We start from the raw sequence: 16,694 nt of genomic DNA, 5'->3' as shown, positions 1-16,694 counted from the left end.
GTTTTAAAGCCAGCTTCAATATAAAATGCAAATCTATACCATTGCTTTTGCAGAGTGAAGAAAAGCCCATATTTATTACCTTCAAGTACACACTAAAAAACAAAGCCACTGCACTCATTTCAGATTTACATAAAGTGAATAATTGTTTTATTGTTTATATATGTACATACACACTCACTGAGGGTATCTGAAATACATTAGTCAGAGCAAGTACATAATTTACAGAATGTAATAAATGTACAGTTCAAGAGAATCTCATAGAAAGCAGCGCAATACTGAGAATTTCAAAACCCTGCAAGTCATAACATTTATTGCTTACCCAAATTATCTAGTTTATAAAAGATGCAGAATTAAGCCATGCATCACAGCTTTCCTGCTTTACCAAAATCAAAGGCCAATATTAAGTGTGTTATTACTAATAAAACTGTTTCAAAACCAAATTGTGAAATGAGATGATGCTCATCTACTGGCCCTAAAGTGTCATCTGTTTCACGTAAACCAATATTATAACCATCTTGGCAACTCTCTGAGAAGGAAATGCCAATCTAAAATTACGTAAGCAAGAAAATGGTAACGACAGCCACAGTGTAGAGCGATCTCATGTTGATCTCTTCGGTGAGAAACCCAAGTGATGTCTCATGTTGATCTCTTCGGTGAGAAACCCAAGGCGCTATCTCATGGAAAACTGAGGTCCCTGTCCACCGCTTCTTTCCCTGGATAAATTCCATCCGATAAGAAGGTTTTCAAGTGGGTGCAATTTTGCCTTGAGCCTGCATGACCTGAGGAGATGCAATACACCTCGTAAGTTGGAACTGTTTTGGCACTGATGAATATGATGTGCAGTACAATGAAGGACCATACTTACTTTTTATGTGAAGAAATCTATGAGTCAACCAGGGCAACATGTTTTCATGGTTGTAAAGATAATTAACATTAATCTTTTCTATTGTTACTTGAGTCCTCTGATGCACTGTCCAAAATGCCCTCTTCCTCCGAAAGAGCTGCAATGCAGCTTGGATCACGTTCTCCATGGAGATGTTATTCCAGATATCCCTCAAAAACCTCTACCTCAGTGTCTGTTTCATATGGGATGGACGCTGGGTCGGAGAGAACACCCAAATCCACCAGTGCTTGGTCCATATCCTCTGGCAAGAATACTATTCCTACATTAAGTACTATGTATTCCATTAGAAAGGCATAGTAGAGTATTAAGACATTAACAAAAAATAGGCCAAGATAAAACATATATGGAAGCTCGTCGATGAATGATTCTACAGAATCTAACTGAGAATAAATTGAGTGTGTCATAGAATCCTAGACATATAATCTTGTCTCATGGGACAATCTTACAAACACTGAATTGGATATGTAAGAAGATGCTACATAAAATTGTAACGTTGCTGTTAGGTTACTTGAAGAGAAATACGGTTAGAATCGCAACGTCCGGATCGAGCATAACTGCTGTTTGGGGTCAGCAGACAGCCTGCTTCAACATATAAAAAGCCTGTTCTGAGATGCCAGTTTCTCAAACAATTTCAATCTCGTATTCAGCAAACGTTTGGTGCCTGTAAACAAGTAGGCCGCGTACAGCATAACAAATACTGCTTCACACGGTTTGACTTCACGAGCATCTGCTGCTTCTGCAGAATTTTAAATATGCCAGTCAAACTCTGCGGGCTGGCTGGCTAGCTGACATGACAGTTTAGTTACTGGCGCTCTGAACCAGGCACTTATAGCTTTCCGTAATGAGTAGAAAACTTGTATACCGAATACGGTGCTTGAATAATATCTCTCAAGAACTTGAGTTGTCTAGCACGGCCTCAGCTGCCGCATACCAAGCACGACTCAAATTTCCGCTTCGTGGGTCTGCTGTTATTCCATCAAACGGCTGGCTGAGTGCAACACCCATTTTCCACGGCGTTGTCGTTCTACTCCACTCTTGTTGTACATCAAGCACATTAACAAATTATTTAAGAATTAAGGTACCACATTATTAGAGACTCGTAGAAGACATCTAGTAAGAGTAAGGTTCAAATAAGACAAATCGATGCCTCACTGGGGTTTGTCGATGGACAAAAACAAATGTCGCTCACGTATGACATCACAACAAATTACTGACGGTGCGTTTGAATTGAACTGTGGGGTCTGTAGTCCATACAGCGCAATTATCGTTCGAACTGACTCCGACGGAAGCCGCAGTTGAACTACAAACCCCGCATTTACACTCGAGAACATTTAGTGCCTTTCCGAATGGCTAACTACCCAGTTGTCAGTTATCTCTAGCTTGCTAGCGATGTTTTCATGCAGAGACACTCGCTCATGCTTTAATGGATTATTTTGCTTGGACTAGTTAAATAAAGGTGTCATAATAAATTTACCCGCAGCTATGTTCGGTCGGTCCAGGAGCTGGGTGGGAGGGCAAGGGAAGTCTAAAAACATTCATTCTTTGGACCATTTAAAGTAAGTGTTACAAGATCATTACGACGATAGTTATGTAGCAGGCTAGCTAACCTATCTACCGCTAGCTGTGTAGCTAGCGACTTATCTGAGATCAAAATGGTGACTAGATTTCTTAGTTGATTAGCTGGCTAAGCTTTCGGCTTTTTCTTCTGTAAAAGACTAAAATGTATGCTTTAATGGTTACTCAGATTCCTAGCTGCCTAATACACAGAACGCAACAAAGCTAAGGCTAAAATGCTAGTTAGTTAGTTAGCTAGCGGCAGTTACTTAGCTAGCAAGGTAGTTGCAGCTCTTTAGCGAATGCAAATGTCATAGTTAGGCTGCATGTATATATTTTAATTACAGTGAATTCTTATTAAGGTTAAAATTAGCAACTTGACATATAGTCATGCATATAGTTTGAGCCTCATGGCAAGACGTGGCGTGGTGGTATTCACGACCCACATTCACTGGTGACTCAAAGTAGTTATTTTTAATTTAACACGTTAGGTATATGTACCACGTCCTGACCAAGAACACAACTGTGACGGATCACAACAGAAATTTGCTCGTCGAGACGATTCGTTCCATCACCGAAATTCTTATATGGGGAGATCAGAATGACAGTTCGGTTTTTGAGTAAGTATCGTCTCAGTTAGCATTTAAAGTCATAACATTCTTAGCTAGTCATTTTGTATCTGAGTTTATATTTCCATGTATTATTATATGATACGGCACACAGTAGCCAAACGTTGCGCAGTTGGTTTTGATTGCCGACGTTAATGAAATATTTTACATGTGTAAAATCCACTAAAATAATATTTTCTTTTTAGCTTCTTTTTGGAAAAGAACATGTTTGCATTTTTTCTCAACATTTTACGTCAAAAATCTGGGCGGTATGTTTGTGTCCAACTCCTTCAGACGCTCAACATACTCTTTGAGAACATAAGTCATGAGACTTCTCTTTGTAAGTATTCAAAAGAAGCAACAATAGATATGGGCCTATTTGGTGTTTGTGTTTACTGAGTTCTAACACTTTCCTTCTCCCACAGATTACTTGCTGTCCAATAACCATGTTAATTCCATCATTGTCCACAAATTTGACTTTTCTGATGAGGAAATCATGGCTTACTACATCTCCTTTTTGAAGACATTGTCCTTGAAACTCAACAACCACACTGTACATTTCTTTTATAATGAGGTAAGGTGCTTTTGTTCTGGTGAGCGATCTGGACGTCTCTTCCCTTTAGGCAAGATTTACTCCATCAAGATTACTGAAAAACAGCTTTAATGGAAAACTTTGCCCCCCATGTACAACATGAATGAGACACTGAATGAAAATTAGGGTGGTGTCATTTCACTAACTGGACCCTTCTGGGTCTAATGTTTTTGGGAATCTTTGGCAAGATTTTATTTATTTTTCATTAGAGTTGGTAGTACAAACACCAAACATACCTTTTGTACAGTCAGCTACACTTATTATGGCTTAAACTCAGTCAAAAAAAACTTGATACAAATGTGTTTCCATAGTTATCAAATGACCTTTTTATGGCTCCTTTGTATAGGGGAAAGTTATTGGTGTACTGTAAATGGTTGTACATTTGCACTAGTTATTTTCTTTATTCTTTCACACCACTAACCATTTGATTGTTTGCTGGTGTCAGGAATAAGGAAAGCCTGGAAGGAAGGATTTGCTGTATGAGAGATTTGTTGCTGCAGATTTTATTCACTCATTTTTGGGTTTCATCACTTGCAAGTGATGAAAAAAAGTGGCTCAACATTAGTTTTGTGCAGCTTTTTACTGCTCTCTAGACAGGAGCAGTAAAAAGCTGCACGAATTGTTTCGTAACATTGCCCGTCAGTTATCTTGCTGTCCAAAAGTGCTGAGCAGTCTTCCTAGATTCTATTCCATGTCTTACACACGGTGCGCTGTGCGATAAGGCACATAATTGCCATGTTTTGGTGCATTTAGGTATCTTTGCAGCCGAAGTGATGCACTGTCACACGGTTGCTAGTTAAAACTCAGCCGCTTCTGGCGCCGCAGCCTCCTCTGTTGCCCTGCAGCTGCTCAGCAATGGAACCGATGGCACCCACAGCAGCTGCCGATAGAGAGCGAGGGCTGCTGGCGCGCGGTGCGTCCCACCTCTCTCTGAGCTAATCCTTCTGTCCAGTGTGGTGCCCTGTTCACGGCCTTCGCTCTCTTGTCTCCCATGCTTCCAGCACACTAATGATTTTGCCCTGTACACGGAGGCCATTAAGTTTTTCAACCACCCAGAGAGCATGGTCAGGATCGCAGTCAGGACTATCACACTCAATGTGTACAAAGGTGAGTAAAAGGCCCCATCATTGACCCCACACCACCCCAACACCACTCTAGCTCTTAGCTATGGCTGCCTGATCTTTCTCACTGCTGCCAGTCACACTAATGCCACTGATAGCTGGCAATGCTGACACGCCTCTGCTCGCTCCGTGAGGTGCCCTGCCCTTACACTGTTCTCACTGAGGTATGATTACCTTCTCTTTTATGAGCATCCTTTGGGACACTCCTAAGCTGTCCTTTTAAGGGTGTCTTAAGAAATGTGCTTTAGCTATGACTGTACCTACATCAGCTTTACGTAAGCTCCTGAGCTCCTTTTATTTTGCCTGCTTCTTACCCTTGGCTTGTGCATAGCTTCATATTCTCTCCCTGCTCTGGGAATATTACAAGGTTTGACAAACTTTTGGCCAGATTGCAGATGGTGCACGTTGCCCTTTTTTGTCAGCCTCGCTGTGTTAATATTTGAATGTGTATGTGCAGAGAAATCGTTATCCCAAGTCTCTATGCAAAGATGCTTTGTGTTAGTGTGTCTCGGTCCTCTTTGATTTAGAGCATGATAGTGAACATTGGCAGAGCTTTCTGAGGTTCGCATGAGATTGTGTTCTCACAGAGGTGGCATTGCTGTCCCCTGTGGTGTTTGGGATTGTGTGTATCTGGGAGGGGCCGGGTGGGGGGGTGGGGGTGGCACCAGATTCTTTTTTTTTTTTTTTTTTTTTTTTTTTTTTTTTTTTTTTTTTTTTTTTTTTTTTTCCCCCCCACTGGTGTTGATGTGTTGGTGTTTTGAACTGTAGCTAAAGACCTGTTGGGCTAGAAGCTCCACTGGCTCCACTCAGCCCCTTAACCCTATTAACCGTGTGTCTGTTCTTCCCTTCTCTTTCTATGGTGACTCCTGTGTGCCTTATTCCAGTGTCATGTAAGTTGGTCAATTTCAGAACTTCAACTGTTTCACTTTTTTCTTTCACCTTCTTTTGCAAATGGCCCTGCATGCAAATTATTTTTAATAATTTGAAATACCCCAAATGTGGTTTTTCTGTGCAAAGAAGGTATACTTTCAATTTACGAAGATCAAAAATAATAGATAATAATAATCTGAGATTTTGTACTGACATCCATGTGCTAATTTAGAACTTTTTCTTTCCATGTTCTGTTGGCAGCACTTCTGTTTTGATTTCTCCCCTCTTAGACAATGCTGGAGTCTGTGGTTCACACAGCAGCACGCCGTAGCAACTGAATGTTTAAATCTTGACCCCTGTAATTCTACACACTTGGACCAATTTATTAATTCTCAGACTGCCGAAAAGCTGTACATCTGTAGACATCAGTAATGTACCAGTCTTAATTCTGGTTAATAACATTCTTCTTCTTCTGTTCATTAATGGCTATACAGCTTTTGTGAAAGGGCGCATATTAAAAACTTGTCTACGTTTGAAACCACTGAATTACCTTTAAACACAAATACATAAAATAGGGTTGATGCAGTATTTTTAATATGATATGTCATAGCTTTTATGTTTGCATGGGTAGATTTTTTTTTTTTGTGCCTATGTGTTCTATTTGGTCCTGCAGTGTCCAGTAAACGTCCCATTGCACTTCACACCAATCCTACCGCCCTTCCTCGCGTTGCAGTTTTTCCCCAGAGAGCGCTCGTAGCCATCGCTACTGTCGCTGTTTTTGGTTCAGCGCTTAACCTCGCCTTCTTTCTGGCACATGACCGAAACGTGAGGTAACCATAGTAACTCTTGTCCTGCCTTGCAGTGGACAACCAGCACATGCTGCACTACATCCGAGACAAAACAGCCGTGCCCTATTTCTCCAACCTGGTCTGGTTTATCGGCAGCCACGTCATCGAGCTGGACAAGTGTGTACAGACGGACGAAGAGTAAGATCTGTTTATTCTTGATGTGCTGGTTCCATGTGAACATAGGTAATGGGCCTCAGAGTATTTGTAGTTCACACTGTGAGCAGAAGATGGCAGTGTAGGCCAGACTGTGCAGTACAGACCTCTGACCCACTAAGTTTGCAGTTTGCAGTAGGTTAAAGTGCAGTAGTGTACTTTGCGTTTTATGTATAAGAATAACACGTATATCAGCATTTGATAATAGCCAGTGTACTCCAACAAACAAATTGGTAGTTTTTTTTATTATTATTTAAATGTTTATCTTTTGAAACAACTTTGCTTAAATGAGTACAGTTCCTTTGGGGTTGCTTTGCTGAATAGTTCAGACTGAGTTCCCAGGTGTAAAATACATCTCCTCCGTCAGACATAAGAACAAGGGGAAGCTGAGTGACCTGGTGGCAGAGCACCTGGATCACCTCCACTACCTGAACGACATCCTCATCATCAACTGCGAGTTCCTCAATGATGTGTTGACAGACCACCTGCTCAACCGCCTCTTCCTGCCTCTCTATGTCTATTCCCTGGTCAGTCAAGAGCAGGTGAGACCTGAGTGTGCACCCCACCTGGGTTCAAGGCCATCCCAGACTTTCTATAGCAAACTCACTGTTTCAGTGTGGGAAAGCTGTACTTGCTAATAAATTATGTAATTTGCATGTTATCAGTTTGTGGACAGATAGCAGTGGGGGGAAATTTCTAAAATTGCTGTGCTTTTAACTTTTTATTTTAATTAGGCCAGAGGTGATGTAGTTTATTCAAATATCAGTTTGATCAGTCCTTTAATGCATGTATTGGGTTTTTTATATGGCCACGGGTGTATAAAACCAAGCACCTAGGAATGCAGACTGCTTCTGCAAATGTGTGAAAGAATGGGCAGAGAATTCCAGCATGGTACCGTGATAGGATGCCACATGTGCAACGAGTCCAGTTGTTGAAATGAATTGGACCGGAGACTGCGAGCCAGGCCTTCTCGTCCAGCATCAGTGTCTGACCTCACAAATGAACTTCTGGAAGAATGGTCAAAAATTCCCACAAACACATTCCTAAAGCTTATGGGAAGCCTTTTCAGAAGAGTTAAAGCTGTTATTGCTGCAAATGGCGGGCCAACATCATATTAATCCCTATAGATGAAGGTTGGCATGTCTCTCAAATTCATATGCATGCAAAGGCAGACGAACGAATACTTTTGGCAAATAAGTGTGTGTGTGTGTGAGAGAGAGAGAGAGAGAGAGAGAGAGAGAGAGAGAGAGAGAGAGAGAGAGATTTATTTTTTAATCTACAAGGGAATTGCTCCAGACATGTCCTTTTGCAGAGCAGCAGTCCTACATTAGTAATGTTTCTGAAACACCCACTCTTTGATATAACTTTCCATTTTCCTTGAGTGGGACCAACTGTCTTCCATTTTGTGGTTTGCGGGGTGTCGTGCCCTTGCAGTAAATTACTCAATACTGACTTGGGCGTTCATTGCAAATTTCACTATTTGAATGCAATTCAAATATTAACTTTTTTTTCCATTGTACTGCAAATAAAGAAATTCTATTTTAATATGTTAGAGCTGTAATTAGCTGTTTTTAGGATTTGTGAGGATAAAAATACAGGTGGAAAAGTCCTAAGTCTGCTGCATTTTTTCCCCCAATTGTTAAAAAAATGTTTTTTTCATTATGTTAACAGTGATAAGCAGTCCGAGTGTATGTTGTTACCTGTCAGATACTTCAGTCCACGACTCCCAAGATTGGTCAAGTATTGTGACATATTTGTAATGTGTATCTCAGAAATGTCCCAGAGGTCGAAGTATTTGAATCTCTGAGTCACTGCTGTTCTGAGGAACACCAGTTTATGCAACTCAAATTTTATATCTGATTCGTTCTGAGACACAGCTGTTCTCAAGAACACAGTTTATGGAACTTGGTTTTAGATTTGCCACACTGTCACCCCACTGCACACTGACTTGCAAATTCTAATTTTATTTTAAGAACTGACTCAAACATTTTCCTTATTCTGCCAAATGAGTTGGGAAGTTTGTGTGTGTGTGTGTGTGTGTGTGTGTGTGTGTGTGTGTGTGTGTGAACCAAATATAACAGTCTGTAAAAATAATGCATTTAAAAAAAACTTATTTTTGGTTTTTTTAAGAATGTTAGACTAGCAGGAATCTGTTGGCAAGTTTACTTACAAAAAGAGCTGCAGTAACAGATTTGTTCTGCAAATGTCATAAATCTCAGTTTCTTTTTTTAAATAAGTAGTTTAGAAAGTTTTTGTTTTTTTTCATCATCTAATATGTTTGCTTTTCAGTGTGAAGATCGTAAGATCAACCCTCAGGTGTCCCTCTACCTGCTCTCCCAGGTACCCACACACTGCATTTAAAACCACCCAGCCAGGGAGCAACACACTTCCCCACGTTTTCCAGTATTGGCCTCTGGCTATCTGCCTGGTCAGATTACAACAGATTAGGCAATGGAAATCAAAACCTTCGTACAGTGTTCATGGTAGTAATAAAGCGCTTGTACTGTCAGACATGTTTCTCAGAAGATCAGATTGAGATTGTGCATCTTTCTTTGGAATTTGCTGTGCTTTTTGCTCACTTGGTAACTCCAGACATTATTTACCTCATTATCACCTGTTCAGTACTCCAGGAGACAATATGGTTTTCAGATTTTGTTACACAACAGACAGGAAGGTCAGAAAAGCCTTACTGTCTTCTAGTGTTATAGATGATACACCAGTTCAGTGTTCACTGCTCCACTCTAACTTGGATCAAAGAAAAACATGTCCTTTAATCCCATTAGGGTGTAGCTTTTGTAGCTAGGGTGTAGTTAAAAATGTAAATTGATGTTTTAAAGGTGACATCCACCAAATAACAAAATAATGTCATCAGTGCCACAGGCAACATGCTGTTACGTTATGTCCTGTTTCTTTTAATGTTCATTTGAGTGATTTCAAGTGTAGAAGAACTGATCCTGGAGCAGGTTGCTCTCATCCTTATTAGGCTACTGAGATTTTACTGAGAAAAGGCGTGTTGACTTCCTTAAAGTGGTTCCAGAGTAGTACATGAGAAATGCTTAAAATGTTTTTACTTGGTACTAATTACAGCTATGGGAACCCTTAGATGTCTTGAATGAGTTTTACTTAAGTGCAGGGGGGTGTGTGGGTGTGGGTGTGGGTGTGGGTGTGAGGCTTGTGTTTATCTTTGTGCTTTGCTCGGGTGCGGAGAATGACTTGCTTAGCTACAGCGCTTATTGCTGTCCTGTCTGCAGGTGTTTCTCATCATCCATTATCAGCCGCTGGTGAATGCTTTGGCCGATGTCATCCTGAACGGGGACCTGTCTGTGTTTTCAGCTCAGCCAGAGCAGAATGCCCTCAAGAGCTCAGTGAGTCCCTTTGCAGAGCAACACACTCCCTGGCACTTGTTGAAAATGCATTCACACACAAGCCCTACCCCCTGCGTGACCTCATCGGACTTTCTACCAATCAGAACGTCAGTCTCACGTGCATGTGCATGTGTTCACAGCCACTGCAGTGATGCGCGCGCACACACACCAACACTTGCTAAGTATGAATTCCCAACAACACATACTCAAACGCTTCTTCTTCTCACACCCAACACACATACATTACACATGTACATATGTAACTATTCACATAAACTGAGAAGGTAACAACAATGAATTACAAACCTGTTCCTTTTTTCCTGTATATAGTTCTTTTTCATGCCACGATGTTGTGACTAATTACACCTCATTATATTCGTGGAAGATGTTACATTTCTTGTAATATTGATATAAGCCATACACCCACAACTAAATATTTCTTATTGCAAGGCAGAATCTGATATCTTTCCCAGTATGTATCAGCATTTTAAACTGCACTACTTTTTTCATCAATGTCCAATAAGTTTCTTGAATCTACACATGCCTTTTTGTATAACACTTTGTTGTTCTCTATATGCATATATTTATGCAAATGTTGGTTAGTGTTTTGGCTTTGTTTGCAAGATTTGTGGGAATATCCTCTGTGGTCTACAGGCATATGCTTTCAAATTTTCAGTCTACTGGAATTAATGTGTGAGTTGAGTACAATTTCATCACCCAGTTGAGAGGATGGAATCTGTGGGAAACCTTTGGATTTGACTGGCCATTCTCCTAGCCTGTTAACTAACCTGAATCTCCTTTTGCCACACTGTAGGTTTACTGGAAGATAATGACATATATTTGAAAATACTCTGTTCCCCAAAGTGGGAGGACTCATTGTAGTTTGGGATCAGTTTGCATTGAGTATAGGGAAATGCTGTTATATACATTCTTATCCATTTTCTAAATGTCTTCTAGAAGATTTTCTCCTCTCTGGTTTGCATCACCACCTGGGCCAGAAACAAGTTATTGCCTCAGCCTTTGTTGAGAGAACTGATGGTTGCGGCTTGGCTGGGCTTTTGTTGTTGTTCTTATGAGCGTAATTGCATCGATGATACAGTTCCAGATAGCTGATGTTTTGTGTCTCTCTTTGAACTTGCCACTGAAGCAGGCATCTATGATTTACATAGGAGGCTGTGAAAGTGGTCATGTGGTGCCGTCCCGTAGCAAACAAATCGTGTTTTTCTGTATGCCAAAACCCCAGTAGGGCCATGCATATGCACATATGTAAATTAGGCTGTAAAGCTGTCCCAGATGTTCAAAGTATGCAAGAAACTTTGATAATTGTGCACTTAGCAATACAGTACACATTGTTCTTTTGCACAAATGGTTACATACCATTAGCGCCACTCATCTGCTGTTTCTTTCATATTTCTATTTGATTTAACATTTATATATTATACCGATAGGGTCTAAGGGTCATTGTCCCATGTACTTTTTTTTACCAGTTCGATCGGATAGTGGTTCAATCCTGCAAGTTTAAACCAGTCACGAGGAGCTGGTGTTTCTCAGAAGCTACATCACTTCTGCTTAGCAGAGGGAGGACGGCTCATCAGCCTTTGTGATCAGAAGGCTCTTCCCTTTTCCTGCCCTCTCTCGCCTCTCGCTGCCTCCACCACAGCAGCCTGTACCAGACACGCATCATAACCTACCAAAAATCAATGGGTCTGGTTCCTGATATGAACAGGTCATGAGGAGGGAAAAATATGCTGTCCACTTCCTTTTGGACAGAGGAAGGAGTCGAGTCCTGGAATGGGTTTTTTATCAGAAACTGTCAACTTGGTTCTGATTATAAAAGTGGAAATGTGGTTACAAGTTATCCAAGTTAACCATGCTATGATTAGATGTATGTCATAGAGCTATGATTTACTGTTTACCGGAGATCTAGATACAGGAATGGGCTCAGTTCATTTCAGTTCATTATATTTTACCTATGCAATTTCCATCAGTGAGATGCAGTTAAGCCGACTTGTACAATTCACATTTAGGTGCAGGTACCGGTACTTTGAGTTCTTAAATAATTGATTTCCTTCACCTTGTGGGATTTAATTTATCTCTTGAGTCTGTGCTGAATTGAAGCTGGCTTCAGCTGTTCATATAAATTGGTGCGTCTGCTGAACAGGAGCATGGCGTGCTCTGAAACACGCCACCATGGAATCAGAGGAACCCTGACTGTGGCAGCAGAGCTGCCGATGTCTCACAGCGGCTGACTGCAGCGCTTGGTTGCACTAACCTACTTTCCTTTTCCCATAAGAACTAGCACATCTGCCAGTGCTGCACTCTTACCAGCAAGCCACACACACCCCCACCCCCCACACACACACGTGCGCGCACACACCACGTGACTGCCCCAGGCTGCAAAGCCAAAAGCAAGTTGGGACCTGTGCACATGGAGAATTCCATACATGGACTGCTTTAGGGAGGGGGAACATGGACTTCTGCAGCTCTCTCCGCTTCCGACACAGACACAGGAAGTGTGTCTTTTGTGCAGAAGTGTGCTCATTACCAAAAGCACTCTGTTTTTAGGTTGGTATACAAGCCAACTTTAAAGCCGTTTCCCGTATACGATCTGTGCTATGAGCAGGTCATATCAGTCCGCAAGCCACGAGAGTCGCACCTGCTGCCTGCTAGCTGGAAGCTTGTTAACCAGCTGGTGACAGTGACTATTTCAGTGACTGGTTTCTAGAAAAGATCACTTTGTATCATTTCAGTTCCCGGTCCATTCGTAGCTTCTGGTTTCACTGCACGAGTCTGTGAATCGGCTTTTGGGTTAGAACCTGAAGTTGTTCAGTTGCCACTGAGTCTGTGATGGAGAGCATGAGCATGAGTTTTTCAGAGAATAATGTGGGACTTGATTTCTATCTCTTCTGTCTGTCTCATTTCTAGTCAGGTCTTTCTGTTTTTATCATATGACCTATATAAAATCACTGATGACTAGACAGCATGATTATTAGAGTTATTAATAAAGACCTGTAAAGGTAAAGTTACTAATAAAGTAGTCCTAAATTCCTAATATGGAATTTAATTCAGAAGTGCAGTACATGCTGGTGGACACACAGAGATTAGCATGCACGGTTTACCGTGCCATGATCTCACTTCCTTAGCCCTCACAGACCTGGTTGATTGTCCCTTGCTGGTAAATAGCTTTGCTCGCACTTGAACAGAAGCCAGTCATTAGGTGGGTGACCGCAGGCAGGCTGCAGGTGGCTGCGGTAGGCGCTCCACTTCTGCACATCAAGGGCAGCGTTCCATCAGCAGTGTGTCAAATGTGACCCATTAATCTCTCTGGCTTTGGTTATGTCGAAGAAACTGAGCTCATTGGAATGCAGTAGAAACTCTTGAGCTGTTCGGACTTTGTGCATCTGCGAGCATTATAAATATTTTAATCGTGGCCTAGCAGACCTCTGTGTGTGTGTGTGTGTGTGTGTGTGTGTGAGACACACACACATTTTATTTATTTATTTATTTATATCTATATATATTCATTTATTTATTTATATATGTGTATATATTTTTTATATATATATATATATATATATATATATATATATATATATATATATATATATATATATATATATATAAATATAAATAAATTTGCTTTTATGAGTCACCACGGAAAATGTTATCTTAAGCTTCTGAATAGTAATAGTATAAAAATCACAGGATGTGTTCACACACCTTTTAGAGCAGGGCTCTTTTTTTTTTCTTCTCGCACTATTTCACAGGAGAGTTCATTTTCTTTCAATCCTTTGAAGTGTTCTGTGAAGAGCAGACCCCGAGAGGTTCCGTGTGGGATGATGGTGTGTCTTTGACACGACAAGTGGTAGTCGTTCATGCTGGTCTCCCCCTTTTCTCAGAATGAATGAGTCTGTTAGATCACTGTCTGGGCCGAGCGAAGTGGGGTCTCCATCCCTGTGGCCAGACTTGCACTCTTGGCCCTGTGGTGCCCTGCCATGTCCTTAAGCTCTATGCATCTGCTTCCTAATGCAGCATGCATTTTTCTGAGAAACCTGTGGCTCTCTTCCTCGTATAACCTCTCATGTGGCATGGCCATTTAACACTGTTTTTTTTTTTTTTTTTTTTTTTTTTTGTAACGACAGTCATTTTACAGTGCAGGTTTCAGAATTTCGGTTTCAGAGGCTGTTTTTGGTGTTCTCGACATGTTTCAGCAGAAGTTCAGCGCGTTTTGTTTTCTAAGATGTGCGTGCATGTGTGCGTGCGTGTGTGTTTTGTCAGGAAGAAAACAAAGGAAGTCTGCATGATACAGATCTTGACATGTTTTGAACTTTAAGTTGCCTTTATGGTATTTTCTCAGAAACCAACAAGAATTACAGTTAGGCCTGATCTTGTTTCTAATATTTAGAATAATTTTCATCTTTGGACATGATGTGCATGCGTTACAGTTCCCACTAAAACAAGTGAGCAAAGTGCATTTTTTAGTATTTTTGTTACTCATGCTTACACAAAAATAAGATGAGCATAAGAAGTCCTCCATCACATCAAAGCGCTGGATTGACAGTCTTTCATGCATTTAGACTTTGTCTGAAAACCTGCGTTTATTGCATATCTCTTCATGATGCACAACAAAATAGAAATGAAGTTTGTTAACCCTTTGGAAATATCTGGATTTCTGCATGATTGGCTGCTAAATTTTGACCCAAGTCAGAATGTAAAAAAAAAAAAATTTCAGAACACTGTCCGTGTTTTATATGTCTGTACATATGGAACGGCCACTTTATTTGAAACACCCATCTAGTCATAGCTCATTGGGACGTCCTTTGGCCTTCAGAAACACTGCAATTCATTATGGCATAGATTCCACTAGGGTTTTTAAATCATTCTGCAGGAATCTTGGCCCATGTGTACATGATAGGTTTGCGAAGTTACTTCAGATTAGATTGCGGTACTAACGTGCTCTGAACAGCCTGTCCTCCTGCCATAGAGCTGTCATCAAGAGATGAACTTGGTTGGCCACAATGCTTGGGAAAGCCCTATTGCCCAAACATCCACAGGTTTCAGAAGACACAGGGTGTACCAAGAAAGTGTCATTGAGTTTGAGAAAGGTGCTATACAAATGTAACTAATAAGAAGACGACGACCATAACTCCACCAGCCTGAACTATTGAAACCTGCCAGAAGGGGCTAATCATTGGCAGTTTTTGAAATACAGGCCCTGGCTAGTGTAGCAATGATGACCATGCATTGTTCACCCAGATTTCTCAATTTTCCCATTCTAATGTGGATTCACACTGAAAACTGAAACATGGAACATTATTGTTGCACTGTGGGTCACATGCCTAATTTCCGTGCAGAGAAGCTCCAGTCCTGAAAAGGCACTTATAAAGTGGCCATCCAATGTACATATAAAATAAATAATTTAAACATGGAAAAAAAATACCCAAACCTCTCAAATAATTTTCTTGAAAATAAGTTAATTGAAGCCTGGTGTTTTGTCTCAAGTGGGTTTTGCTTGAGCCATTGTTATTGCAGTGTTGGGGACTGGAAAGCTCACAGTTGGCAAAAATAATAAATTCATCTTGATGGCTACTGGCCCAAGGAGCGGGCGCTGTACGTAGCAAAGTGCAGTCCTAGAGAGACAGGGACACCTGCTGGGTATACCATTAAAACATGACATCCAGGCAAGCCTGATTTCACCAGCTGCCATCCACTGCAGGGCATGTTTTACATGCAAGTGGCAACTGTACTACATCTGAAACCATGGCAAATCTCAGAGGGAAACATAGAGTTTTAGTGATTCTTCTGTCTGTTTTTCCTAAGAAAAGTGTGTTCCTAGAAGCCTATCTTGATAGTTAATCTGCTGTGTCGAGTGCCAAAGTACTTTGTTTGTTAGTTATAACCACAGCCAACATCAACACAGAGTTCCTTTGATCTTGGTTTTTGTGCATTTCAGCAATGGGGAGATGTTCTCTCATATAACAATGCACTTGATGGGTGCGTGTGAAAAATCATTGATATGTTAAAATGTGACTGGCTTTTTTAAGATAGGTAGCTAATGTTTGTAGTCTTGGTAACAATGGCTTATATTTGTAAATCTTACATTGACCAAAGAAGAATACTTTAGAGTAATAATAGACAGTTTTTGTTTCACGATTAAATGCTTTGTCATCACAAACACCTGATTAAGCCAGCAAGTCATGTTAATGAATTCCCAGAATATTCCTTATTGCCTGTAATCAACCTTTCTATCAGTAGCCATGTGTCAGCCTTTTGTGCATTTTTAAGTGATAAGATGAAGATGCATTTTTAAAAAATGTTTTGCAGGTGTTTCTGCTGGCATCAACTTGATATTTTTGTTGTAGAATTGCTTTGATTTCCTATAAAATTTCCTGCAAAAAAAAATTCACTTAAGTTATGCTTTATTTGATATAATTTTTTTTATTTCATGTATATCTCAAATTGTATGTATTTTCCTTTTGCTTCCCTGATATCTCCACAGTCTTCTGAAGGGAAGTAAACAGGGATGGAGAAGTGACTAACCAGTCGTCATGTCTTACATAGTCACTATGGTTAATGAAACATTTCCTCATGGCACTCAAACAAATAACATTCTCATTTATACTTGGTTTGTATTGATGAATAATTAGTTTTATTTTCTATGTTTATGCATGCATCAGTG

The 16,694-nt window shown here is 40.5% G+C and overlaps 2 protein-coding genes across 5 annotated transcripts in view; one reads left to right on the top strand and one right to left on the bottom strand.

The window, feature by feature from the left end:
• Positions 1 to 124: 124 nt before the first annotated feature.
• Positions 125 to 2,092, bottom strand: dexi (Dexi homolog (mouse)). Its single transcript, XM_027002792.2, has 2 exons — positions 866 to 2,092; positions 125 to 779 (listed from the first exon to the last, which is right to left on the bottom strand). Exon 1 carries the CDS (start codon positions 1,306 to 1,308, stop codon positions 1,039 to 1,041), a length of 270 nt encoding a protein of 89 aa, XP_026858593.1. The 5' UTR covers positions 1,309 to 2,092; the 3' UTR covers positions 125 to 779; positions 866 to 1,038.
• A 165-nt stretch (positions 2,093 to 2,257) lies between these two features.
• Positions 2,258 to 16,694, top strand: part of clec16a (C-type lectin domain containing 16A) — a 43,494-nt gene continuing 29,057 nt past the window's right edge. For 2 of the 4 annotated variants that reach the window (XM_027002731.2, XM_027002729.2), the window contains exons 1-10: positions 2,258 to 2,460; positions 2,950 to 3,078; positions 3,273 to 3,406; positions 3,492 to 3,640; positions 4,660 to 4,765; positions 5,664 to 5,669; positions 6,512 to 6,635; positions 7,018 to 7,192; positions 8,940 to 8,990; positions 9,902 to 10,015. In XM_027002731.2, the coding sequence (XP_026858532.2) occupies positions 2,387 to 2,460; positions 2,950 to 3,078; positions 3,273 to 3,406; positions 3,492 to 3,640; positions 4,660 to 4,765; positions 5,664 to 5,669; positions 6,512 to 6,635; positions 7,018 to 7,192; positions 8,940 to 8,990; positions 9,902 to 10,015 (1,062 nt within the window). In that variant the 5' untranslated portion in view covers positions 2,258 to 2,386. The remainder of the gene's footprint in view (positions 2,461 to 2,949; positions 3,079 to 3,272; positions 3,407 to 3,491; positions 3,641 to 4,659; positions 4,766 to 5,663; positions 5,670 to 6,511; positions 6,636 to 7,017; positions 7,193 to 8,939; positions 8,991 to 9,901; positions 10,016 to 16,694) is intronic. The other 2 variants (XM_027002732.2, XM_027002730.2) reach the window with 1 other exon arrangement.

Source organism: Electrophorus electricus, chromosome 1 (assembly GCF_013358815.1).
Source record: "Electrophorus electricus isolate fEleEle1 chromosome 1, fEleEle1.pri, whole genome shotgun sequence".
NCBI classification, from domain to species: Eukaryota; Metazoa; Chordata; class Actinopteri; order Gymnotiformes; family Gymnotidae; genus Electrophorus; species Electrophorus electricus.
Note: the sequence above shows the minus strand (reverse complement) of the source record. Positions and strands in the feature narration are given on the sequence as shown.